The 27597-nt window shown below is 47.8% G+C and overlaps 1 protein-coding gene across 6 annotated transcripts in view; it reads left to right on the plus strand.

Annotated features, from left to right (window-relative positions):
- The window catches only part of phldb1a (pleckstrin homology-like domain, family B, member 1a), a 73429-nt gene that overhangs the window by 24123 nt on the left and 21709 nt on the right, over positions 1-27597 (plus strand). For all 6 annotated transcript variants that reach the window (XM_018755408.2, XM_029250936.1, XM_029250937.1 and 3 more), the window contains exons 5-7: positions 8927-9052; positions 16646-18147; positions 27225-27461. In XM_018755408.2, coding sequence (XP_018610924.2) covers positions 8927-9052; positions 16646-18147; positions 27225-27461 — 1865 coding nt within the window. The remainder of the gene's footprint in view (positions 1-8926; positions 9053-16645; positions 18148-27224; positions 27462-27597) is intronic.

A 27597-nucleotide genomic window follows, 5' to 3' on the forward strand; every position in this document is an offset into this window, starting at 1 on the left:
GTTCGAATCCCCACAGATCGTACTTATCCTTAACAAATGCGGTGTTCTGCTCTAAGGGATAAATCAGTATTATACGTAAGTCGCACTGGACGAAGAAGTCCGCCAAATAGGATAATAAACAATAATAATGTTACGATAAGGCAGCACTGCAATCAATGCCGCGTGTTTTGTCTAACTTGTCGAAAATGGAAATTAAATTTAGTCGATTCGAGAAGGTTTTAAATAGTTGCTTTCACAGGTGACAACTTCATGGTGTCTGACTGATTGTTAGGATGCTAAGGTGGCGAAAAACATTGCAGGAGAAAAAGGCTGTTAGATCTTCCCAAACATCCAGGGCAGCTTATGTCTTTGGAGCTTTATAAACAGTTAAATACACTAGACAAAGAGCACAGGATGAATTAGTCATATTTTAGGTTTGCTTTAGGGCCCCCGCAGTCTGGATGAGTAAAAAACAAAGTCGAAGCAAATAGTTACAACCTTGCAGGTCGCGATCTATATAAACTTACGTGAATCACATACTAGTGATGTGTGTGTGAGGCCAGGATCATGTCCCGGACCGCTTTTATTATGTACCTTCAGGGTGTGTTGGACTCCCGACTAAAGATGATTCATTTGACCGATGACTAATTGGCTCAGCCATTCTTCTTGAAGCCGAACATCAAAAGACTCTGCGATCAGTTCACATTTTTTTTCTGTCCAGAATGGTTTCCTCTTCCGGGAGAAAAGCGCCTCTAAACGCATTGCGAGGTCAAGCAGCCCATGTCTATGTTAGTGGTGCGGCGGAGGGACGGAGGCGTGGACCGCGGGCCCCTTTCGCTGCCTCCTTCTTTCCCAGCCAATATATTATTACACTTCTATTCCTGGCAGGGTGACTAAGGACTCGTGTCAAACCTGTCTTCGTGCGTGCTTTATTTTTTCCCCTGGCTTCGCAGTTGGGGGGTCAGCAGAACTGTGGGATTGTGGGAAGAAAGCGACAGACGTGCATTCATTCTCTGAGCGGCTTCCCTTCGTGACGTCATTCTTACCATGGTCTCTGCACCCGGGGCCCGGAATCCATAGGAGTGTTCGGAGGATTTGACATGTTTCAGTAATAACTTGATGCGAACGATTATTAAGGACTCTTCTGTTTTCTGATCGTTTCAGTGAGGACATGAGGTTAAGCTCTGCTGTTTGGAAGGGGGTGCGGTGGTGCACTGGGTTTGGCTGGGTCCCGCTTTCTGGTGTGTCTGGGGTTCGAGTCCTGCTTGGGGTGTCCCATCCTGGGTGTGTCCCCTCCGGCCTTGCACCCTACGTTGCCAGGTTAGGCTCCGACTCGCTGCAACCCTGCTTGGGACAAGCGGTTTCAGACAGTGTGTGTGTTTGGGTTTGTGTGGAGTGGGTCTGATGTCCAACACCTTCTGAACTGTTGGGCTTGTGGTCCATTTTACCCCTTTGGCCCAGTTGCTTTGATATATTCCTCGGGTTTCCTCACGAACGTTGACCCTATTGATGACATTATAAACCCTCATCTGGTGGTGTGGAGCTTGATCTGCTGGTTTCACTTACTCTGCGTGTCCAACATGCAGCCCAATAAAATATTCTTTTAAAAAGGGTATTTGTAAAATTCATACACTTCACTATACCTACCATAAATGCTATAGATTCTGCGGAATTGCATACTGTTATAGTCAGACATGCACTTGAACACATACGACACCTAAATAACAGAAATTATAATATTCTATTTTAGACATTTAAGATTCAGTATGTCCCCTAGTATGATTTTTATACCTCTGGCCCAATAATAATTGTGACTTGGCCAGATAAGGTTGAACACCCCTGCGTTAACTGGTTCAAACCCTGGTTGTTTGGATCTTGCTTAGCTAGTGTTCAAATCAGGGTGGTGCTAGTTAATTGAAGTTTTTAAACTATATTATTTTGACTAGCCTCACACTGAACCCCCCCCCCCCTTCTGCCTGAAAATATTTTATAATGAGTTTTCCTGCTGTTAGGGTAACACTGACCTCTTTTTGCCCAAGTGCTATTGAGCTGTCAGTACTGTTTACCTTCATTTATTTGCACACTTTCAGTTTGTACTCTTTTATACTTGTCTCAGAGTAATGTTTATTTGTGTCTTTACAGTATTCTCTGTCCTCTTGTCCAAGCCAGCCTAGTATGTTTGATGTCTCACTATTGTTTGCCTCTTCATACAACAGTGTATTCTTACTTTATCAGCTGGGGCAAAGTACATTTATCAGATGCACTACAACAAGAGTGGGACTTGAGCTGGAAACCTTCAGACTTCAAGGTGATAATGCTAACCAGGAGACCACCTGCTGCCTATTCTTTGAGTGAGTCCATAGTAGTGGCACCAAGTTACCGTCATTTTTGTAAACGACTAATCTGCTACCTTCTTGGACATACAGCTGAAATGCAAGGTTAGGTGATATCCTCAGATCCTGCTCCTCCAACCTGGGCTATTCCACAGATGTTCTCAGCTCCTAGGATCGTTTGCGGTTGTTTGTAAAAACCCCCTGTATAACACCAGTGTCTGCTGCCATTTACTGCCACACTCTTGTGCTCCAGCAGACTGACTGCATTTGTCCAGCTAAACATAGAACACATTGAGTAAATATTGTACTGTACCAGAGATGGATCATCGACTCTTACCGAGGCCAGCTTTCCAGGTTGTGGCAGTAACTCGAATACAAATACCTCTCAGGGCTTCCTGTCAGTGTCATAGCTGTATTAAAAATGTAAATGTTAATATAGGCTATTAGGGTATGTGATTGTTATGTTTAAATCCAGCCATCTGTTGCAGAGACCATTGTAAACATGAATAGATTTTTATTTAGTTCAGGAAGATGCTGCGCTTGGACATCTGTTAGACTGGACACTGATTTAGCTCTTCAAGTAGCACTTGCTTGTTCAGATTTATCCATATGTTTATTTCCAGCAGGATTTTCACTTCACATTTCCACTGCCTCATTTTTAAAATCCTCCTGCTGCTTACTGATTTCTTTTTTTTTTTTAAGTTATCAGTATCCAAAAAAGCTATTAAGCATATTTTTTAGGAATAGCTTCCAAATTTACCCATGAATGAATCCCAGTCTGCATCAACAAGTATCTGTGTATTTTAATTCTTCAGTTTTGGGTAGTTGGATGTTTGCAGTGTTTGTGTACTCTCTATATTTATCTACCATCTTTAATAACAGGGGCTTCAGATAACACTGACAGGAAGCCTCCAGAAACACATGAAGGGGGAAGTCAAATGTGGGAGTTGGGGGATGCTATCTCTTCTTGATTGGTGGTCTCTTCATTTCCTGTGCCGTCAGGAAAAAAGTAAAGATGAGATTTGAACCATGTTTGAAACCCTCTTAGGGGGTAAATTAAAGGGCCTCCCCAATATACAGAAACTTATTGTAGGTTACGTCTTTAACTTTGAAGTGCGTAAATTTAGGTAAATGACACCGTGGGCAGATTTACAATTTGGGGCAGGCCATATCCCCAGAAATTACTCTAAGCTATCTTGTGATATGGAATCCTAATGATATGGTAGATGGTTTGATTTCTAAACAGATCAGGGTGTGGTTGTCAGAAAGTGCCATGGTAGCCATTTCAGGGTTTATGATCTTAACGAAAGGCATCCCTTAAAGGAGAAACACCCACTGCTCTAGACAGCTTCAGAGGGTGTGAATGTCCCAATAGAGCATAGAGCTAAATCTGGACCCACTGGCTCAAACTCTGTGCTTTCTCCTGGGAACACTGCGGCAACCTTGGACGCGCACTCGACTGGCCCAAGGGTGGAGTGATTTAAGTGGACCTCTCCAGCTCCAGGACATTTCCTCCCACAGTAAACTCTGCAGATGACATGGTAACTGGCCGCATACCTTCAGGCATTCATTTGTTTTAGTGGTCTTCTTGTTTAGTGTTGTTTTTCCTCTGTCCTCTGCCATCCGTGCTTAATCTGACTTTAGGGCTTGCACCATCTTTTCCACATTGCGCGGTGAAGGGGAAATGTAAGTAGGGGTATTCATATGTTGAGTTACTAGGATTTGTTATACTGGATCCATTGGACTAGTGTTTTTGAAGGTATGGAGTCCATAATCGGTTATTTTTATTTCAGTGTTTTTGAGTACCTTGCGATGGACTGGCGTCCCGTCCTGGGTGTGTCCCCTCCCCCTCCGGCCTTACGCCCTGTGTTACCGGGTAGGCTCCGGTTCCCCGTGACCCTGTATGGGACAAGCGGTTCTGAAAATGTGTGTGTGTGTGTGTGTGTGTTTTTGAGAGACTGATAATAAATGCAAAGTATAGACTGGGCTACTATTGTGATCAAGCCAGTGACCCTTGACTGTAACAACTGACCCCTACCCATCTCGTGCCATATTCTTTGACAAGACTGAAAATGACTGTAGACATGACAGCTGTTTACATTAAAATATAGGAAAAGAAAACTTCGATGTGAAAGTGTTGGTGTTTAACATTTCTTGATACTGATGAAGGTATCACAGGAACTCTGTGAAGCGCTGAAAGATAAGTGTAACAGTGGAGATTTGAACCTGCCAACAGAAAGAGAAACAGTTTACAGTAATAAACGAGAAGAGAACCACAGGGCTGCACGTTCACATTCTTGTATCAGAGTCATAAATCTCCCACTGCTTATTAAGGTGAGTGGTATAATTATCACTATAAAATATTATTTGCATATTAATATAATCGAATCCGCAATATTTTATGTGCAATCGTTATTTAAAGAAGGGCCAGATGACTTTGATTTATTGAAATGCATCCTGGCTTTGACTGTTATGAGTAACTGTGTGTGGATTAGTAATTGGGTGGATAGACGTGGCCCGTGAGCACAGATGAAGTGGACTGGATCTCGGGGTATTTCGCTCTGCTGCCCACACAGATTTATGTGTCTGTGAGCTCCTCAGTCTTTCATTGTTTTAGCTGTCGGCATGCAAACGGCCTTGTGAATTTTAATTTGGAAAAGGCTCGTATTTTACTCACCTTGTTGACTTGGCTCTCCGAAGAGCCAGATGCTGATTAAACGCGGGGGCGGCGCTCGGGTCCGAGCCAGATGAATGGCGCGGGAGCCGGGTGAAAACAAGGAAAACGCTCTCTGAGCGCTGAGCCTTGTTGCTCCGTTTTGCTCCAGAGGGGAGTGCCCGTTGTTGTGACATTGGACCGATTCGTTTCGCCACGTGGGTCTCGGATCATTAGAAAAAAACGCGAGAAGCCTTTGTCCCTTGGGGTCACAGTAGCGTCGTGTTCAGTAGGCACAAGTGCTAATTGTAGCCACCAGCAGCGCTAGCAGGTCAACGGCTATTATCTAAGTTGTGTTAGCGGTGGTAGCTACAGTACTGTACCTGAAGCAGCGGTAAAGCAGTGGGATCAGCAGTGCCAGTGACCATAGTGACAACAATAGTTTCACACTGCAAACCGTTAGCAGCTGTAACAGCAGTCTTGTCTGTTGAAGGTGTGCGTACCCAAAGAAGCGGTTGTGGTGGCGCCGCTATTCACGCTAGCAATAGAGGCGGTAACAGTGCTGTTGTAGCACTGTTACTCCCTGCGTTACAGCTGCTAGATGGAACATGTCCAATGTGTGCAACCTGAGAGCGGATTCGGCGGTGAAATTTGTCTAAATTAATACAGCCAGAGAAGCACAAATAGATAAAGGGTAGACAAAGTGCCCTTCTGTCGTGTGCTGAATGCCATCTTTACATATGTGTATGTGTGTGATAACTTTTTGAAATTGTTGCTACCCTGCTTTACTGAGCCTTTTTCCAGCCTGACGCTCATATCCTCATGGAGATAAGGGCCTGAGGCCCATGAGATGTGAATGCTGAGCCCTGTTTGCAGTTGGCGTGTGTGTGTGTGAATGTTGAGATTGATACCCTGTGGCTCACACCTTGCTGGACTACAAGTTGCCGATGACAGGGTATTGTTTGGTCTGTCTTCAGCAGACCTTCAGAGACCACAGTCAGAAAAGATCACGTCACCAGTGCAAATTGCCGGCGGACTGTAAACAACAGCCTTGAGATCTGGGCTAGATCTATGGGGACAATATTTCCTCCTGCCTCAGGCAAGGAGGACCAGAGGACAGCCATTCTCATTAACGAATTGCTTTTTTAAACGAAGCTACACGTTAACGTGTTTAAATTTATTCTCCGTAGCGCTGCGGGGAAAACTGTGTCCTCGTCGCTTTTTTTTTTCTCACTGGGATTTGGCTCCTGTTACAGATGCGGAATTGAAAATTTGTCACCGATCAAATTTCTTTGCCCAGGGTTCTTGTAAAACTGCGGAAAAGCAGTGCGTGCTGCTGGTTTGCTTGGCCAGCAAAAAATGATATGTTTCATAATACAGCAGAAAAGACAGCTGCAAGGGTGGCACTGTATGAGTACAGATGCATGGCGCCCCAGCAGTGCCCTTAGAGGGCTAAGTGCGCCGTAACAATGCGGCCTCCAGCGCTCGGCCCTGCCTCTGTTACCGGAAGCACAGAATTTCTGGTTTACAGCTCATTCTTGCAAGTGTTTCAAGGGCAACACAGCGCTTTCTGCAACAGCAGCATCCGTCATGCTGCAGGATAGTGCCTGAGCCCTGTGTCGGTGGTTCGTAAATCTCTGATGACCATTGACAGCTATCCCACATATGTTGACTCCTTTAAGCCACCCTACAGAGGAGTGCTTTGATTTCATTTTGCTCTGGATGTGGTGGCCCCGGGCCAAATTTTACTTATTAGGTATATGTTTTGCTCATGCTTTTCTCCAAAGTGACTTATGTTGTTAAGCTGCTTGTAATACTTTACTTATTTCCACAGCTGGGTAATTTTTACTGTAGCGATCAGTACATGTACCTTGCTCAAAGGTCCTGTAGCAGGAGGGGCATTCGAATCTTGGTCCTATAGGTCAGTTGGTCCAACCATTGCATGCCACAGTGACCTACCTCCTCCGACCTCTGCTACGTGTATTTTTTCATTTATGCCTGACCAAGAGGTCTCTGTTGTCCCCTCCATGTGAAGAGAAGGCAATTTAATTAATTCTGTTAAGAGTAAGGTCTTTGTTTTACATTGTGACCTTAAAGGGTAGTAAGTATTTAATTAATGGTATCTTACTGAAGCGGTATGTAAATCTTTTTCCCACACCCAGGAAACCTAAGCAGATGTATTTGTGGAGATTCTCCAGTACTACACATTTACATTTATTCATTTAGCAGACTCTTTTCTCCAAAGCGTTGTACATCTCAGAGAAAAATACGAAGAGTGCATTACATCGACAGAAGGAGAGATTTGGATGTAGACATGTGATTTTAGAGTACAGTTAATAGGCATGAGTGTGTGTGTGCTAGAAATATGTCCCCCTTAAGCTTGTCAGATGAACACACGTCATTTACCAAATGTGCCTGAGCTCCGGTCGTGTTTAGGTAGATGGAGCCACGTCTGCACACCCAGAAGGTCTGTGCTTCTACTGTCAACGGTAGTGCCAGCAGAAGCACAGACCTTCCCCACTAGACTCCATTTCAGCTTCTTGCTCCAGTTGAAGTTGTGAGATGTTTCATTAACCCTCACCATGCCAACAGTCAACTGGAGTTTTTCCTTTCCATTGAAAGTGATTTAATTTACTTCTGCCCACCACAAGGGATACCTATCCATCACCAGGTACATGTGGTTGCTTCTCATAATGGGTCTGTTTACATAACACACCCTGTCTTCACACCATCCCGGCTTCACAAGTAAACACATATAAACTCAATTTGAGGGCTTTAATCTGTTGTAACTGTGTGTTGGTGAATAGAACGGTCTACATCTACATTGTCATTCGCTTCTCTTTGCAAGAAAGGATAATTAGGAAACTAGTTGACTTGACAAATAATCCCACATGTCCAACCTGATCTTTCCAAGATAAACATGAGATGTAACAGATACATTCTAAAAATGACCTGCCTTTTGACTCTTTATGGCGCTGACGATTGCTTGTGCATCATAGTGACGATTTTGCCAGTTGACACAGATGCTTGATTGCCTGTGTACCATGGACACTATCTCCTGCCTGGCCCTGTGAGGCAATCGGGCGACCTGTCTGCAGCTGGGAATAAAAGGACATCTGCCGTCTCTATTTCCATAACACGTCCTCTCTGATTGCTGAGTTTCCGTGTAACCTTTACCGAAGCGTGCGCAGCAGGTTCTTTTCCGGTCCATCTTACGTGTGCGAGGCTGCAGACTCTTCCGACCAGACAGCCACGGGATCATCTTTTAGCGCATTTAGGACCAGGTTAGCACCCCTTGGCAATACATTTTTTTTTTTTTCCTCCTAGTGGGGAGTTACAGCCATGCAGATGGTGTTGAAATGATAATCGCCTCTCAGTAAAGGCTGGTGTTTCGCTAGAAGCAAAAGGTATGGGTGTTAATGTCTTCTGTAGATGTCGTGACGGGGTTCACTGGCAGTCTGTCTCCAGCTCAGAGACAGACACCAGGGTGCATGTGGCTGCCAAGGGGCGCCTTCTAGTCTCCCATGGCCAGTCAGCTAAGCAACAGCTTCCGCAATTGACTGCAAAGCATGTGATCTTTCACTCAGAGGAGATGCACAGTTCACCCACCTTATGATATCCGAACTAATAATAGTGATCATCGTCGGCTTAGTGAGACATGTGAGCAACACACTGAGCAGAATTTTGTCAAATACCGGGGTATTCTTTCCCCCTCATTTCCTGTTTGAATGTACTGGAGAGCAGATAAGTCATTTACAGTCTTCCATGGCAGATTTTCTACTCCGCTTTGTAGTCTTCATATCAAAATTCTTCAGATTAAAATCATTCGTAATGTTTGGAGCTCTGGCCACAGGCTGCTACTGTCCCTAACATGCTGTGCTCTCGCTCTCTCTCTCTCTCTCTCTCTCTCTCTCTCTCTCTCTCTCTCTCCCCCTCCCTCTCTGTCTCTCTTTCTGGCCAGGCTGTATGCTGTGTTTCGGTCAGTCGGCCTTTTTCCGATTCAACCACCCAGAGGAGGCCTTCAGGATGAAGAGCATGATGCCTGGAGCAAGCCAGATCCCCAGTGGGGGCTTCAGGACCCACTCAGGTAACCACTGTAGCCTGCTGTTAGCTGTCAAAAAAATTTGCACCCATCATCAAGTCCCTCTCACTCTGCAGCCATTCATTATATATATATCATGTAATAATGTGTCCCCTAGTGTCCCTCTCCGCTGTGCCCCAAGGAAAGTGTTTGCTTCATTACATTTCCTTCCTCTCAGGGAAAGGCGCATCCTACTGTGGTTAGACCAGCAACCCAGGGACTCCAAAAACATTTCGGCACTTGTTTGCGCGTTAAGCTCAGATTAAGGGGCTATCTCCAAATCAACCCTTCTTGGACCTTGTGTTGCTTACTGTTCAGAAGGACATAACAAAGTTATGGGTACAGATTACTGTAGACATGTGAGGACATTTAATTCAATGTACTGAGACTTTTGAAGTGTCGTAATCCATCATTCTGGTCTATATTCTCTATGGCACTTCAGATCTGACTATAGGGTTTATACTGAGAGGGATGAAATGCAGAGTTTTTTTAACCATCTGGCATTAGACTATGTTTATTTTCATTTCACGATAAACATTCTGAAATATTTATCACACCTCAATGACATCTTGAGAAAATATCTCCATGTTTCGATGTTTTAAATACTTAAATATACACTTCAGACACATGATCAAATGGGTTCACTTATATAAGCCAAGGGCACCATTGCGCGTTGGAAGAAACGGTGTTTTGTGGGAAGCGCGCAGTCTTAGCTGTCGGACAGCCGAGTGACCAAGGGGTGGGGGGGTCTGTCTGTGTGTGTGGACAAATTGACCTGACTTTTTGACTCCAGCGAACGTGCATAATGAAAAGTGAAAAAGAGACAAGAGCATGCACCATACAAACCCTTCTCTGAAACTTTTGTTCAAACCATGGGTCTCCTAGGACAGGGGCACTCATTTCACCTAATGCAGCCTGCAAGAACATTTGTAAAATTTTTAATATATATTGCGCTATGCCTCCCATAAATACTAGTAAATACATTAAATCACACAATAATAGCTACAGTTAGACATACACCGAACCTAAATAAAATGCAATAAAATAAATAACTTTTTGCTTTATGCAGTTACGATTCAATATGTCGCTTACAATGATTTTTATACGAGCGGTCCTAGGAGCATTTCACAGTACTGATTGTGGCCTTTGGTTGGACACCCCAGTGATAGAAAAACAGAATTCCAGCTGCCATCTGCTCTGTGTGCTCTGCTCTCGTCACACCATGCAGCCTGTCCACACTTGGCAAATGAGATTGTGTGCCCCAGAACTTTCTGGGCCTGTTGTGGGAGGGTGCGGTGTGCAAACAGGGAGGGCAGGGTGCAATGACCCAAGGTGACCGATGGCTGAGATCTCCCCTACTAGTTCTTTTGTGTGCAGGCAAACCTTGTGATAGAGAGCCAGGCTGTGGGTTGTTTGCTTTTCCTTTTTGACAATAAATTGTTTACAAGCTCTCTTCGCTCTGTGCGCTCATATAATTTCCTTCTGCGCCGCTCAGCCTGTAATTAGAGAGCTGCTCCGGTATGGGAAATTCTATTGGCGGATTTGGAAGTTTTACAAATCTTTCAGCAGGTCTGTTTTGTAGATGCAAACTACAATTCTCTGAGGGTTATAGGGTCAATGTGCAGAGATGGTGAACAGTGGACCTTTTTGTGCTTTTAACATTAACAAGGAAGCATTTAATAATAAATATTTTCATGTTTCTTCACTGTACTGACAGGATGGGCAAAATAACACAATCATAAAGCTCCTTGAGGTGTAAAATAGGCTGCTTACTGCTGTGTGTCAGTGACCCCTGCTATTAAAGAAAACACACACAGTCTGTACAGGGACAGCTGGTAGCGTAGTGGTCTGAGCTGCTGGTTTGAATCTACTACTGCTGTAGTGCCTTTGAGCAAAGTACACACACATATTGTCTGAAACCACTTGTCCCGAGTGGAGTCACGGGGAACCGGAGCCTAGGGCAACTCAGGGCGTAAGGCCGGAGGGGGAGGGGACACACCCAGGACGGGACGCCAGTCCGTCGCAAGGCACCCCAAGCGGGACTCAAACCCCAGGCCCACCGGAGAGCAGGACCCGGTCAAACCCGCCGCGCCACTGCGGCCCCCCTTCAGCAAAGTAGTTACCCTAAATTGCTCCAGTAAAATTACCCAGCTGTCCAAATGGGTAAGTAGTCGTTTTAACATTGCAAGTTACCTTAGAGAAAAGTATCAGCTAAATGAATAAATGTAAATGCACTCCAGGCTCAAACATCCAAACCCCCTGGTTCACAAATGCATATAAGCTCCGCATTCGACCTAGGAGCGGATGAGAAATACGAGCACCTACGTGACGTCACATTTAATTACAGATCACCGAGCAGCATATGCCTGGTGTCTAATTAAATGGGGACTTGTTTCTACGTGGCAGACCAGGCAAAGAAGGAGGGATAGATGGAGAGGGAGGGACAAGGAGAAGGATCAGCTGTTTTCCAGAGAGGCCTGAATTGGGTGGAAATGGAGACATGCTGGGGGTGCGGTGGCGCAGTGGGTTGGACCGCAGTCCTACTCTCCAGTGGGTCTGGGGTTCGAATCCCGCTTGGGGTGCCTTGCGGCGGACTGGCGTCCCGTCCTGGGTGTGTCCCCTCCCCCTCCGGCCTTACGCCCTGTGTTGCCGGGTTAGGCTCCGGTTCCCCGTGACCCCGTAAGGGACAAGCGGTTCTGAAAGTGTGTGTGTGTGTGGAGACATGCTGTAGTACACAATTGGCCAGTAGAGGGCAGCACTGGACAGTTCAGTACTGAACTGTCCAGTGCATGAAGTGGACAGTTGTTTCATTGATTGGCTTCAGCAGGGTGAGAGTGGATGGGAAACGCACTTGGTGGGAAAGAAGTGCCCTGGTCCCCTAGATGGTTTATTAATCACATTGCCAGGAAATGGAGGGGGATTCTGGGAGTCTCTGCTGGGCCAATTTTCTCCTTCACTACCTCTCTGTTCCCCCTTGCTGACAACACACCTGTCACACCCAAGCTTTGGTTAAAATGAGCAGAAAAATCATTTTAGGAGCATGTTATGTATACTCTGTTGTAACCTGACTGAGTAACGATTTCTCCGTTTTCAGTAAAACTACCTCTCCATGGTATTCCTTTTGTAGGGGATGCAGTGGCACAGTGGGCTTGGCCTGGTCCTGCTCTCTGGTGGGTCTGGGGTTCGAGTCCTGCTTGGGGTGCCTTCTGATGGACTGATGTCCCATCCTGGGTGTGTCCCCTCTAGCCCTCCACCTTCTGTTGCCGGGCCAGGCTCTGGCTCACCGCAACCCTGCTTGGGACAAGCAGCTTCAGCCTGTGTGTGTGTGGGGGGTATTCATTTCTTGATAGATGACACCGATTCTAACTTTACCTTTTTCTCTCGTTATTGATAACATGCAAAGGAGCAGCAATCCCAAGGAGTCAAAGGCATCTCTGAAATGAGGCCTGTGACAGCTGAGGGGTAGGACTTGAGGGTGGGGGTGCGAGTGCTATGGGCTGGTGGCTCAGTGTTGCCTAAGAAGTGGAGTCATTTTTAACTGCAGACCCTCCCGTAACTCCTTTGCCTTGTTGGTATTCTGCACATCCTCCTGGATTTCACACTGCTGCTCTCTCATTTGACATGTGCCCTTCCTTTGTCTATTTTGGACTCGTCCACAGCTTGTCCTCCTCTTTCTTCCCTCTGGGCTGTTCAAAGAAAGAGGCAGCTCAGTTGAAACGAATGAAACAATGGACAAATTTGGGTTTTAGAACAGTTAACATGATTAAGAAATGGGATGCTAATAGAGGAGCAGGTAAAATAGTAGCTTGTGCTATTGACTAGCACCAGAAGGCCCTAGGTTCAAATCCCAGCTCCTGCACTATTTACATTTATGAATTTAGCTGCCACTTTTCTCTAAAGCAACTTACACTTATTTACCCACTTATGGAGCTAGGTAATTCTACTGGAGCAATTTACAGTACGTACTTCGCTCAGGGGTACTACAGCCAGAGGTGAGATTCAAACCTACACCTTTTGGGTCCAAGGCAGCACCACTAACCACTATGCTACCAGCTGTCCCTACCTTTGGTCAAGGTACCTACCCTGAATTGCTCCAGTAAATATTACCCAGCTGTATAACCAGAGAAATAATTGCAAGTAGATTAACACTGTAAGTGTTTTTGAAGAGAAGTGTCAGCTAAATGAATAAATAACAATACAGATTTTTACTTACTAGCTGTACTGGTTTTCCTGGAACCAGTTCTATGTTGCTTTCTCCTCCATTTAATCTTCAAACATTTTCTCAGCATTTATTTCCTTTCCCTCAGTATCTCCTGTCGTTATGGCCCTTGTCTTAACTGTGTGTATCGTGTTAACTTTAGACTGTAAGATTTGAAAATGATCAAATATATTAGTCTAGAATTTGGCTGATTTTGAATATAATCATTTCTGCTCTGTGGTACAGCTATGTTTTGTGTCTGATTTCAGAGGTAACAAAGGAGGGATAATAAGTACTGTAAGCCTAGTGTGTACCCCAGTATTTATATATAACTGCGTTAAGTAATATCTTATTTTTTTAATGTTTCAGTGTATTGCTCACTTAGTGGCTCAAGAGAGGGGTTACAGCTTTTGGCCTTTGACTTTAATGCATATATAAAACAAATTAATTGCCCTCCATTCATTTCTCAAAGCAGACACATTAACTGTCTTGCTCTCTCTCTCACATGGTCTTTATGTCTGGGATGTACTGCTGTGTCACTATTTCTCACAAAAAGATCAAAAGTTCTGTTGAGGTGGAATGAGCTCCCTTTCCCACTCAGAACTGCTGAATCCACCTCATCTTTCGAAAAGGCTCTCAAAACACATGCCTTTTGGACCCACTTCCCTTCAGTGTCCGTTGTGCGCCATAAACTTGCCCGTCATAGTGAGTTAAAAATATACTCCCTATCAGTTCTGCAGGGTGATTTGGGAAAGACCTGAAAACTTCGAAAATGTATTACTCATCAACATGCAGGTTGTACCTACGTTTACATTTATTAATTTAGCAGACGCTTTTTTCCAAAGCGACGTACATCTCATAGAAAATACAATTTGTGCATTACATTAGGAAAAATAGACATAGTTGCACCATACGATTAAGTACAGTTAGTTGTCTTCACCATATGCACTGATGTTCGTCAGACAAGTAGCTTCATCAAACTTTACCAGAATATCGCCGATTCCTAATCACCTTCCCAGTAGTTTTTTTTTTTTTTTAGATACATGTAAACATTTACATTACATTGCAGGAGTGGCTCTGTAAAGAATCGATCCGAGCGTGATCTTGAACAGTTATACCTTACACGAGCTTAGGAGATCGTGGGCGAAGTGAGTCCGGAAGAGATGACCTGTAAGACCCTTTATAAACGTGGACGAAGACTCAGCAGTTCTGAGTGAGAGGGGTAGGTCGTTCCACCACAACAGGGCCAGAACCGAGACCTCCGCGCTTCACCTTTCGTGCGTATACCTAAATGTGTAGTTGCCCTTACAAATATGCAGTTGAAGAGCTCCTACAAATTGCTTTAGACTCCATATGCTCTATGACACTCAGTCACCGAGCAGAACATTTCTGAAAGTGACATGATGATGACACCCACACGTTCAGCGACATTGTAGCTCGCAAAAAGGGCGCTATCGGATCAGACGACTGTTCTTGGACTCTACTTGACTTGTCTGAGTCAGTTTCTGTCCGTCTGCTGCTGTAACACACGCTCGTTTACCCGGAGCTGGAGAAAAGGGCCGCTAAACGAATGTAAGTCGCGTGAGATGTAAATCGGACGCGGAGGAAATGCGCTGCGGGGCCCTTTAAAAGGGAACCGGGCGATTCGCTCCCGCCTCCGTCTGTCACATCAGCACCGCGGACGGAGGAGCGGGAGCAGCAGGGAAGGGAGGAGGAGGAGGAGGGAGGGAGAAAGGAGCGCTCCGTCAGGGCAGCTGCGCCCGGTACCCGGACATCGCAGGCCGGATAGCGGAGAGCGGAACCCGGCTCCCGTCGTCGGCCGCGCGCTGCCTGCGGCTCTGCCCTGTCTGTGCCCTGCCTGTCCGTCACTACGCCGTTTCCTCGAAGGTCCCGGCGCTGAGTCACATCGCTCCTCCTCCGGGGTCTCAGTATCAGCCTAAACACAGGGCTTTATCGGAGCTGCTCCCTCCAGTCCCTGGCTGCGTGTAAGTACTGGGCATCCGCGCTGCGCATCATCATCATCATCATCCGAAGCGAAGCGAAGCGAAGCGAAGCAGGGCGATCCGACTCCGAGCTCTGCCCCCCGCGGCGAAACGGAACGCGCGTGTTAGTACCGCGCGAGCGCGACGGACTGGCGAAGCCCGATCGGCGACGTTAGATGTCATTTAGCCTCGCGAACAAAGGAGCGTCTCCGCGTGACAGCGAGCGGGACTCCGAGTCAGTGTTACTTCCCGCGCAGCTCGGCGATCGCGCCGCGTTTCTGCGCTGTTTTGCGCCGAGTTCCCCCCCCCCCCACTCCGCCGTGTGTCTCCGGCGACACATGATCATTTACACTGTACACAGTGTGCGACTCGTGAGCGCGAGCGGTGCGTGTGCGTGTGTGTGTGTGAGAGAGTTTGTGAAGATACGGTGCTGACTGAGCACTCCAGTCCAGATCACGGTTAAAGACCCCTCCTCGCGAGTCGAGTGTGTTGTTTGCACGAAGCAGGTGGCCCGAATCCATTTTTGGCACATGATCGTGTGAAATGTGACCCACCGGACCACCGAGTGTCTCTCGTTTTTCCTTCTCTGTGGTTGGAAAGCTTCGGATGTGCTTGAATGTCTGAATGGACTCCGGCACAGTTAGGGATCACTTGCCATCAGGTCGGGTCAGGACGCAGGGGGGTGGTAGTATATTACAGTGATGCGATTGATTCATAACTGATTGATTGATGGACACCCTGAATGAAGGAGTAACTGAAAAACTGGCCCTCTTAGTCCCGACCCTGCGACTTCCAGGTCTTGTCATGCGCAGCTCTATATCTCAGCTGCTTTTGTGACAAAACATAAGGTGTGGTAAAAATTGCCCTTCACTACATCCTGCCTTTCTTTCTGTGCAAGCTGTGCTTTGGTGCCCTTCCATTCGGCTGGACCTCGTCTATCGCTCCCCTCTGGCTACTGGTCGTCTGCAAGGTGCCCAACCCCTCCGGAAGAGAGATTGCATCTGGTGTAAATTGGAGTTGAGCTGCTGTTTTAAATTTAGCAGCTGCAGATCAGCGGAGGATTAAAGTACCGTATAGCCGAAAATCTAAACAAAAGCAAAGTGCAGCTTTCTGCTCTGGAAATGCTCGAGGGTTGAGCGGAGAAGGCGTACATAATCGTGCAGCTCTGAATTCGCTCGCTCGTAGGTGGTAGTTAGCGTTAAATGTTATTTCTTAGGAAGCTCGCATTTGAGTTACATTTGAAACCCCAAGCAGTTTGCATTAAGCAATGCACACAAAGCATGATCGGTATCTCATAGAGCTGTGGTGAAAGTGGGTGTATGTCCTTGTTCACGTGTAGACCTATTTGTGTGTGTGTGTGTGTGTGTGTGTGTGTGTGTGTGTGTATCCAAGAGCTGACATGGCTATCTCCCTTGACAGATGCTGAGAGCCTGGTCAATGGGAACCATCACGCGGGGCTGCCAGACTCGCATCCTGTCCCTCGCGAACGAGTACGCCCTGAGCACAGTGCACTGGTCAACTCCATTGAGAAGGACCTACAGGACATCATGGACTCCCTGGCGATGGAGGATCCCCAGCCCTCCTCATCCACCCGGCCCAAAAAGCCGACCTCCCAGCACGCCGCCGCTCAGTCTCCCGTCTCCCCCGTGGTGAATGGTGGCGGTCGGTACCTGCTCTCCCCTCCCACCAGCCCAGGGGCCATGTCTGTGGGCTCCAGCTACGAAAATGCCTCGCCGCCCTTCTCCCCACTTTCGTCGCCGTCGGCAGCCAGCAGCGGCAGCTATACCAGCCCTTCCCCAGGTGGTGGCCCGGACCAGAGCCCTGCCCTGCCCCCAGTGCCCATCCGCTCCTCTAGTTACAACCACGTGATGCAGCCACCCGTGCCCCAGCCACGGACTACACTGCCCGGCTACACAGGGGGTGCTGGCGGAGGGCCGAAGGTGCCTGACAGTCCCAGGCTTCAAAGGAAGGTTCTGCTGGAGACCCCTCCAAGTCCCACCCCTGCCCGCCGGGGCCTGGCCCAGGATAGAGGTCCAGGCAGTCCCAGGTTGAATCAAGGACTGCCTTCAGTCTCCGTTTCAGTGGCTCCTGGGGATATAGGGTCCCCGGACAGGCATACGGTCCCCGGCAGTCCGAGACTCGCCCCGAAGTTTTCTAGCCCTTCTCAATCTCCGGTCTCTATCGGCCCGAGAGCAGCCCTCCTCCAGGATCGCCCTCCAAGCCCCTTCCGAGAGACAGGGTCAGCTGACCTTTCGCTGGCTTCCAGTCCCTCCAGGCAGCTCTCCCAGCCCCAGCCCCAGAGAGCCTACCAGCCCCCTCTGGATCCCATTGTCCACATTGTCCAGGGAGCTGTGCCCCAGCGGTCCCTGCAGCCTCCGGAGAGCCCTCGGCTAGCCCGCAGGAACCAGGATGTTGTTAGTGGGGGGAGCAGCATGCGCGAACTCCCCCCTCTGAGCCCCTCCTTGAGCAGGCGTGGGGTGCCAGTGCTGCCGGGGGCACTGCCCGGAACCTCGCCCTTGCCACGTCCGGCAGATAGAACTGCGAACAAGCTTGTCCCAGAGAGCCCCCGGCTACGGCGCAAGGCCAGTTCCCCCCAAGAGGATGGCTATGGGAGCAGAGGGGTGCGAGCCCGGAGCCCCTCGCCTACTTCCGGCCTGCTGACGGAGAGCGGCGGACGGAAGGCCAGCTACGCGGGTGGCCTCGCTCCGGGATTCGTCCTCGGCACCCTGCCTGGCACCTCTCCGCTGCCCAGCCCCCGAAACCACAGGAAGGCGTCGGTGGAGGGGGGGAGGCCCAGCTACATGGGCATGCGAGAGCGCAAGAACAGCATCACGGAAATCAGCGACAACGAAGATGAGCTGCTGGAGTACCACCGGCGACAGCGGGAGGAGCGCATGCGTGAGCAGGAGATGGAGAGGCTGGTGAGTGAGGTGGCCTTGACAGCCAATCAGCACCAAGGACCCACATACAGTGGCCAATGAGCTAGATGCTTGAATATTGAGGTGTCCTATACATGTGCTTTGGGTGTTTCATCTGTGTCTGTGTGTGTGCGTGTGTGTGTGTGTGGGGGGGGGGGAGGGTATGTACTTATTCATGTATTATTCAAATTTCTCTGAGAAACTGAAAATCTTGACTTTTGTTTTCTTTGAGACAGTTTGACAGCATTATTCTGCGTGTGGCCTCACCTTAGATTTAGTAATGCAAATGGCACAAAAAAGGCTTTCATCCTGTAAAATGTTTTTAGTTCCATTTCGTTCCCGTTTTACAGTGTCCGTCACTGCTGCCTGTCTTGAGACGTTGTGAAGAGGAGGCCGTACTGAGTATGTAGCGTGAATGTAGAAGCCCGCCAGTCCCTTTCTCATTGTCCTTCTGAGGGATGGTGGAATGAACAGAATGAACAGAATTTCACTGTGGCAGGAGGCACTGCGTTTCCATGGCAACATATTGTTTTGTTGTCTCGCTTTAAGGGAGGTGGGGCAAGGGAAGAGGAAAGTAGGCAGTCACGTCCAGCCTGTTGGTGACTGAGACACTGTCCCAGAATTCTTTTGTATCTGTGTGCCTTTTAGAGGCCCCGTGCGCTTTTAGGAGGGGCCCTTACCCTCTGGATTGACGGGCAGGGGACCCTCTATTCGCCGTTGAAAATCAGTGATGCTCACCGTTGATCACAGCGTGCTTTCGTACGTTCTTCCTCAGGGCTTTGGCACTGAAAATGGAGTGCGTGGCATGATGGTTAAGGAATCTGAGTTCTGAAGCAATAGGGACCACGTTCATGTTGAAGAACAGGTCTCCTGCTGTACTTCTGGTCTGTATAGCATCCGATTCATTGTCGAAAACTGCTTGTACAATGCAGAGTTATGGTGATCCAGAGTCTAACCTAGAGGCATAGGGCGTGAGGCAGGGTACACCCTGTACGAGATATCAGCCCATCACGGCGCAATTACACGCTCACTCATTCACTCACACGTACACACACTAAGGGCAATTTAGGCACCGGAGTGTGTTAATGTGACCTGTGCATAGGTGTGCTGCAACGTTGAGCCAAGTATAGCCTCCTCCTGTTACCTCGCAAGTGGGTGGTGTGGGGATGAGATGACCCGCAGCGTTTTCTCTTTACACCCTCTTGTTTCCTCTCGTTGGTTCCAGGACAAAGTAGAATGAAAGGTCAGGAGGAGGTAGTTAGGGTAGCCTCCGACACGCCTCAGTTGCAGACACAATGGGAACGGCCCGGAGAGGTCAAAGCCGGATGCGAATGCACGAGGCGAAGGAGCGATCTGCGGGTTCGGCCCCGTCCCCACTGCGTCCGTGACCTGGTCAGAAGCCACAGGCATGGCACTTGTTGTGATGCGTTTACATACTCGTGGCAGTTATTGTCTGCCACAGCTCAGCGCGTTGCTATTTATAAAGAGTAACAGGACACATTAAGATATAATGGGTACACTCCCGACGCTGAGCGAATCTTGTTAGTCTAGTCTCTGCCTTAAAAGGGAGCTTTATTAGCCGTTATGTCCCCAATGAACATTTTTAAACTCCAGAGCATGTTTGTCTACGTGCCCGCCGATATGCCCACTCTGACGGTTTGGGAATATCGCTATTTATACATCTTTCAGTTTGAGAGCCTACGGTATGGATGGTGGGAGGCCGGGACCTTGATGGGTTGCTGTAGCTTCTTGTGGGCATTTTTTTGCGTCTTCGGGGGCTGGTCGTCCGTTTCAGTCCGAACACCTGATTACTGAGGTTCCAGACCCCACAGCGAGGGAGGTTTAAAGTGACCGCCGGCTTAACCCTTTCCCTCGTGTGCGGATCTCGCCGGACAGGACCGCGGGGGAACGGTCGGTCCGTTGGGTTCGGCATCAGTCGGAATTGTGGCGCTGTTGTCTTGTTGTGCCTCCCACCAATATGTGGCGCTATGGAAGAGCGCAGAAATTAAGCGGCCCCTGCAGTGATCCTCCTTGTAGCGGATGGCATAGTGACACAGCATTGCGGATTTCGATTGGTGTCTAAAGGCCCTCCGACCACAGAAAGGCATCTAAAGGGCTATATTTACCCGAGAGCACCTGTGTTACAGTTCCTTAGCTCCCCGTCGCACTGAGGCAGCTGTTTGCCTCTCTGGGGCTGAAGCAGGCAACCATACCACACCATACCATACCATACCCTGACAGCTGGCAGTGCTATTTTGGGAGCTGGGGCTTTGAGCACGGCTGCAAGAACAGCGCAGAAGTACAGCGATCGTGACACAGTGCATTGGTGCAGTCACCGGGACTTTCAGAGCATACAATAGCTGCATTCATAGTTCATTTTTATATTTTCCAATGTAATGTATTTCTTATGCATCCCATCCAGGGCGTAGCCCCCTCAGCCTTGCGCCAATGCTTCCGGGATAGGCTCCGGTTAACCGCCACCCTGCTCAGGACAAGCAGTTATTGAAATTGCATGGGTGGATATTTCTTAGAAAATATTGTTTTCTTAAAATGTCAAATTCTATTTTACATTCTATTTTAGACCTTTTCTGTTAACGCTGGTGTTTCTGAACCTTTCTTGTATCTGCAGCGGAACCATGAAATGCCAGCAGCCGCAACATGGTATATCTAACCCGCGGCCAGACAGGCGAGTTCCGCGCCGTTGCCTGAGCGACGGCCTTGGCCGGCATACTTGGCACGTGGCATCCGTCTCACAGAGTTGCCCTGTGCCAGTCAGAGCACAGCAGAACGCTGGCGACGCCAGCCTGTCGTTCCCCTAATAGCCTCGCTGCCGTGCTGGCCGTTTTAGCCGTGACATCAGCGCTCAGCTCCGCGCCGCTCCAACGCGTGAGCTCATGTGTCTGCTCGGGGGCAGCACGTCCCTGCCATCTACGTCCAGCCAAAAAAACCTCCTGTCTGGACTGAAGTCTCAGCCCCTCCCTGGTCCTGCACTCATGACTAATGTTTACACTGTGAAAAAGGGGTTAAAATGTATTATGTCACACTGTATTGTGAGACCAGGAATACTGTACTGGGATATGGGTATTTACTTTGTTTCCCAGCCTCTGATTGTAAATTTGGATGTGCTGAGCTGGCAAACTGGAAGATGGGTAGTTGTCATGGGGAAATGCAAAGGTTGTGGTTTTTTTATTTGTGTTTGTGTGTGTGTGTGTGTGTGTGTGTGTGTGTGTGTGTGTGTGTGTGTGTGTGTTTACTCAGAGGAGGAATGCCTGGCATGGTTTTCCATGATACTTCCCCCTCCCTTAGGGACCAGAGTATGAGTACCGTCTTTGTCTGTGTCTGGGTACATTTACCTCACAGAGCAGGCACTCCACCCGTGCGCCAAGTCCTGAAAGAAGAACGAAGTCAGGGGTGGAATTTATTTTTATTTATTTAAATGAATGGGATGGAAAAATCTAGTAAATGAATGGAAGCTCCGGCTGCTTAACCGCTCAACAGCCATTGCCCACATCGTTGGCATCCTTACAAAGAAAAGCCAATTCATTTTATTTGCGTTGGTGAAAAAATGTCATTTATGTATAATTATGGATTGGGCACATGGAAAAAAACCACATTTTACTGTGTTTGCGTGTGCTTGCTTTGTGTCAGCGTCTGATTAAATGTAATGTTTTGTCCAAATTACAGCAATTGTTACAGTGCGAGGTCCTGGGTGTGACTGAGAAAGAGGGAGGTCAAATGCAAGAGAACGTGATTTGGTTTCTCTGTCTTTAGTCCTGAAATGAAAATAATCAGGGTCAGGGGTTAATTTGTTTTCTGATTCGTATTTTAGGAAGCCGATTTAACGACTTGGGCTTTAAACGGGATGCCGTGTTTTCAGCGCTGACTTTGCACTAGAGCCTTAAGTATTGCTAGAGCAGTCAGTCACATTGTCACAGAGGCTGGCGACTTGTAAATTGTTTTCTGTAGGGCTCGTCTAGGTACTTGGATGGGGAACAAGTGTCTGTTAAACCTTCTACCAGGTTCTAAGGCTCCACCTTGGTCTGCATCCTTAGACCTGCGAGGAGCTGCAGTTAGGTGTTTGTCCACCAGGGGCCACTGTATCGCCAAAATCTATTTAGGTGAGATTGAAGAAAAGTGAATTTTTCAAGTTTCACTTGGGCCACAGTTAAAACATTAATTCACTATGAGCTAATATCTGCTCTGAATGAAAAATATGTGCAACACTCTAAAGGTAAAGGGCCAACTGTCAGTTTTAATCCTGCTCAGACCCTTTGCGTGAATTTCATAGACCCTGTTTGTAGTCCTGACCCCGCCCCCCATGGAGAGAAAACCCCTCCCATCCAGACAGTCTTTCTCAGTGTCAGTTGTAGGATCTCCTGTCCGTGTGAGGACATACGAGCTGGATGCTGTCGCAGAGTTTGTAGAACTGGTGTTCAGATGCAATTGGAGGAGGAATCAGTTGCAACCGAGCTGAGCAGGATTGGTGCCACGCAGAATGGACCAACTCAGAGAACAGAACATACCCTATTTATTGGCTCTGACCCAGGAAACGCAAAGCTTTCTAAACAACTTTTCCACCGTACTGAAGGTAAAACAGAACCATTCTACTACCAAAGTGTTCTGAAGTGTTTCTATAGATTTTTTTTTTTTATATATAACACTCTGGAAATGTGCTAAGAGCACATAGATGCATCACTATAAATGACTCCATTGTCTATTGAGTTTAACTCTGGGGATAATGTAAGCATCAGTCCTGTAAGGATGCAGTAGGTGTTGAGGAGCAGCTCAAAGTTTCTCTTCCAGGACCAGTTGGTCTCACCGGGACACCTAGATCTTACAGTCCCCATCACACGGAACCAGTTTGCTGTGCAGCCCTTCCTTGTCCAGATAGATGCTCATACAAAGAGTCTGTTTGTTCGATTTGTTTTCAGCTGGAAGAAGTGGAAAAGCTCCAGTTTTGGTGCCGCTCAGCAGGATTGTATCAATGTGCGGAGATTTATGCGAACGGCGTGAAACACGAAATCTTATTGAGGGGCTGTTAAATGACTGGAAATTCTTTAATTCCATTGCTGTTGTGCACCCAGGTTTCAACACTCTTTAATTTACTGGTTATTTTACCAGAATATGACCGAGCTTTAATGGTGTAATAAGATCAGGTCGGAGGTTTCAGCCCAGGGGTTGAAGTCACCCACAGTCCCCGCGAGGGGATGTCTGTTGAAATGTCCTTCCTGGGAACTGGGTTTGAGATCATGTCTCAGTTGCTCAGCGTCCCTCAGGTCTCGAGATGTTTACAGTGGATGCCTTAGTCCTCAGTGTGTTAAAGGTCTTCCTGTTCATATGACTCTCAGCTCAGTGACATGCAGAGTCAGGCATCATTTACATCAGTACTCTTGAATTTGCATTGGGCGTTGTTTCGTTTTAACAGATTCTCACATTTACAATATTGTATAGTTTTACTCAAACCTGTATTTCGGTTTCTTGCGTTATGGTAAATGTGTTGCCAGCCATCTACAAGCTTGCTAGTTTAAATCCTAGAAGATGGACAGAATTTGTAATGGTTATTAAGGCACTTAACCCTGATTCCTTCCATACAGCATGATGAATGAGTAAAATTGCTAGATGAAGATGAATAACTGTGCTATGAAGCTCAGTAACTCACTGTAAAGATGTTGACATCTTTGTTGGACTCCATACATCATTAGATTATGTGCTTCTATACACTAGTTGGTGAGCGTGTGGTGCCATTCATTCCACTGTTTACCAGGGAAACAAAGGACTAGAAAACCCTGAATAGCCCCCCCCCCCCCACCCAATTTCACTGATGGTTTTAAACTAATCGGGCTCCTCTGAGGCCTTCTTCCACATGGGGTGATGCCTGTCTGAAGGATGTGTCCTGTCTTGCATTGATTTTTGCGGGATTTCTGTAACGTTCCTTTTCTTTCGGGCTCTGCATTTGAGAATGGAGATAAAGACAAGGGTACGAAATTGCCACCCCTAGATAAACCGAACCCGAATAGCATGAACAGCGTCAGCTGTGTTACTCTGAGCACCACATCAGAGGCAATCTGAACACGGTCACGGTCAGTAGATGTTCCATGTTCTGCTCGAAGGAACCTGAAGGCCCTTGTAAACCCTGCAAATGTCACAATAGTGCACTGAGATCTTGCTTTCATCTAAACCAGTCCTTGCTGTCCCGAAAGAAGGAGTTTATCTCATACCTATGGCCCTTTTATCAGACCCTGATGACCGTTCCAGCTTAACAAAACCACTTGCTTGGTCCATAGAGGGTGCTGCTTGCAGACAGAGGAAATCTTGACATTATTGTGATTGGTGCAGAGAGAATACGCACATACTAAAGACATATTTTGCTGTCTTTAGGGTCAGTGCCCCTCTTGGGACAGACTCCTTTCTGCCGTGTTTGCACTGTCGTTCTAGAACAGCCTGGAATGCCTGAGCTGCGACTAGATTTCGCCTTGGTGATAAATGGTCTCTGCAGATGGAGGGACATGGACATGCCTGCAGTGCAGTATCTTGTGGGGCGTGGAACTTAAATCACTTTTACATACCGCTGATCAGACACGGGGTGAAGCCCGTGGCCAAAGGAAGGAGCTTTTCATCATCATTAAACAGAATAACTGCACTGAATCTTTTTGTATCAGCTAGATTCTGATCCTTTCATGAGCTTGAAATTTGCCTTGAAAGTAATGACACATGTGCAGAAATGGAGGCTGTGGGTAGATGCACAAGGAGGGCTAGATACGTGTGGGAGTCCAGGCGAGGTTTTGTCACAGCTTAGATGAGCTACGTACACAAGTCCTTAACCATCGTGCCCAACTTTGCAGATTCAGATTGAAACGGGGCTGGGCAGGGATGGTTGTTGGGGGCGGGGCTTTTGGTGAGCACTGTTTGTTCATCTGTTTCTCCAGATGCTCATGACAGCAGGTTGCTTGTCAGAACCAGTGTTTTACTCAGGGTGGTCGGGATGCTGGTGAGTGTGAAATGCGCCGTGGGTTTTTCATCGAGTTTAACTTGACGATCGGTGGGTCGCGGCCAGCTTGTCGAGCGTGAGGAAGGAATGCCACTCGATGAAACGTGCGTGTTGTGTTTTGGAGTGAATGTGTTACCATGGCGACACTTGAGCGCTTTGATTTTGTTGTGTACATGAAATGCTCAGCATGCTGTTTGAGAATAACATCATCTGAACTCGGGCGGTGTCTGCTGGGTGGTTTCTGCTGATAGTAAATTCTTCGCCACCGCGAGATAAACCGGCTCATGTTTTGGCCAACATGGTGCAAGTGTTTTGTATCCTGCTGCTCTGATCAGCGCAAGTGTGCGCGCAAATGCGAGCCGGTGACGCGAGTTGCCGCGATCCACACTCGTGTGCGTACATTTCGGAGGGAAAGAAGTTGTAGCTTAGTAAGCCGGTCTGTTGTTGGTGTTCAGTCATACTTGAAGAGGGAAGGGAATTGAATCAAAGCAGTGACTCTTCGGCGTGTGTTATCGTGGCTCGGAGGTGTTGTTTTTCTGCCTCGGGAGGGGAGGGGATTCTTCTCTTACCACGACAGAGATGGAAGCTCCTATATTTGCATTATGATCACAGCCATCCAGTTTAACCCTCGGGAATTGTGGTGCCCGGATTGTGTGTCTCTGTTCCTCGGCACAGCTGGTGGTGCCAGTTGAAAGCAGATGACCCTTGGAAGGAGACTTTGAGTGTAATGGCTGGATGAAACTGCTATAACTCTGCATGTGTGCTATATGCCCGTACGGAGTGCTCCGGATAGTATTACTAATAGTATTACTCACAGTGTTATTCACACCAGGCCAGTAGTGACCGTATTCGTCCTGCCCTCCTTTATTCACCTTGAGTGATCATTCAGCCGCATGTTCTGTTATGCTTTTGCATATGTTTCGGTTTCAGCAGGCAGCATAGTGGTTACAGCCATTGCTTTGCACTCAAAGGAACTGGGTTTGAATCCACCTTCCTGCTGTTATCCCCTTGAGAAAGGAACCTACGCTGAACTGCTCCAGTAAAAATTACGCAGCTGAGTAAATGGGTGAAATCATTGTAATTTGCTTTGGAAAAGGTGTCAGCTAGATTAAGTGTAAATGTTTTCAGACAAACGGGGTGTTGATGACACTTTTGATCATGACTATGAAGACTGTCAGCAGGGCAGTTTTTTAGACTGTCAACCGCATATGTTCACTTGGCAAGGCTCCTGGTCCGAGAGACCCGTAAATGTCACGGCTGAATCAGTGGCAGCCATTGACCACCGTGCCAGCCTGCAGCTGTCCCCTCCAGGTGGAGGCTCTCGGTCTGTACACGGCAGTTGACACAAACGTACCGAGGGTCAGCTAGGGCAAGAGCAGGGGTCACGAAGCTCTAGCTGATCTGAGGAGAGGAGATCTCCCAAAGGCAGCTGCTTCACCCTATCTCTGGGGGGTATGTGGAGGATGGGAGAGCTGAGACATCAAAGAGTAGAAGCCAGATGCAACAACAATAACCTCAGTGTAAGCAGCAAGGAGTCTACAAGCCTCCTGTTCAAAAGAGAGTCCTGCCATCTTCGTGGAACAGGGAAAGCTTACAGGCTGCCATATGCCCTTGGAGAACCTCTAGTGACATCACATGTTTGTCTTTATAAGGTTCATCACCTTGAAAAGCCCCTCCAGTCTGGTGGTGTGGAATCAGGCAGTGGGTTATCGAGTTCACGTCCCCCAGATAAAGCTGAGTGAGGTCATAAATGCAGCAAAGGACCGCAGGAGGCCTGATTATTGATGATGCGTAAAGGCTCCTTGCACGCTAAACATGGAGAGTTGTGCTTATTCATTACTGGCCCTGGGACGCTCAGTTGGAAGCACATTCCTATGAATATTCATGAACGCTAAGACTGTACTCGGTAAGATTGCCTGGTTCTTGTTCTTTCTACAGCATTCACTTGAGTGTTTCTGACGGTTGCAGGTGAACCATGTTTCTTCATGAATGTTCTTAGGTAAACCCAGAGAGCAGGATCCTTTGGGCAGTGATAGTTTGTTTGTTCCCCCCTTTCCTCCATCTGACAGCCTGTGCTTGCGTGTCTCCGCAGGAGCGGCAGCGGCTGGAGACCATCCTGAACCTGTGCGCCGAGTATAACAAGGGAGACGTCCCCGGCGGGGAGGGTGGGAGGCTGGCCTTCCAAGAGATGGGGGGCGGCGAGGTGGGGGCCGGCAGGCAGACCATGGAGATTGCAGGGGTGTCGCCGCGGGGCCCGGTAAGGCAGAGGGAGAGCGACGAGGAGAACCTCAAGGAGGAGTGCAGCAGCACGGAGAGCACGCACCAGGAGGTGGGCCTGCCCTTTCAGACTGCCGCCAGTTGGAGCTCTAATGAGAGGAAATAGATCTGAGTTATGGATTAAACACCTGAAGATAAAATAAATGATTTTAGACCTTCAGCTGGGATGTTCCTTCCCATCCCTGGAT

The sequence above is a fragment of the Scleropages formosus genome, chromosome 4 (assembly GCF_900964775.1).
Source record: "Scleropages formosus chromosome 4, fSclFor1.1, whole genome shotgun sequence".
NCBI lineage: Eukaryota > Metazoa > Chordata > Actinopteri > Osteoglossiformes > Osteoglossidae > Scleropages > Scleropages formosus.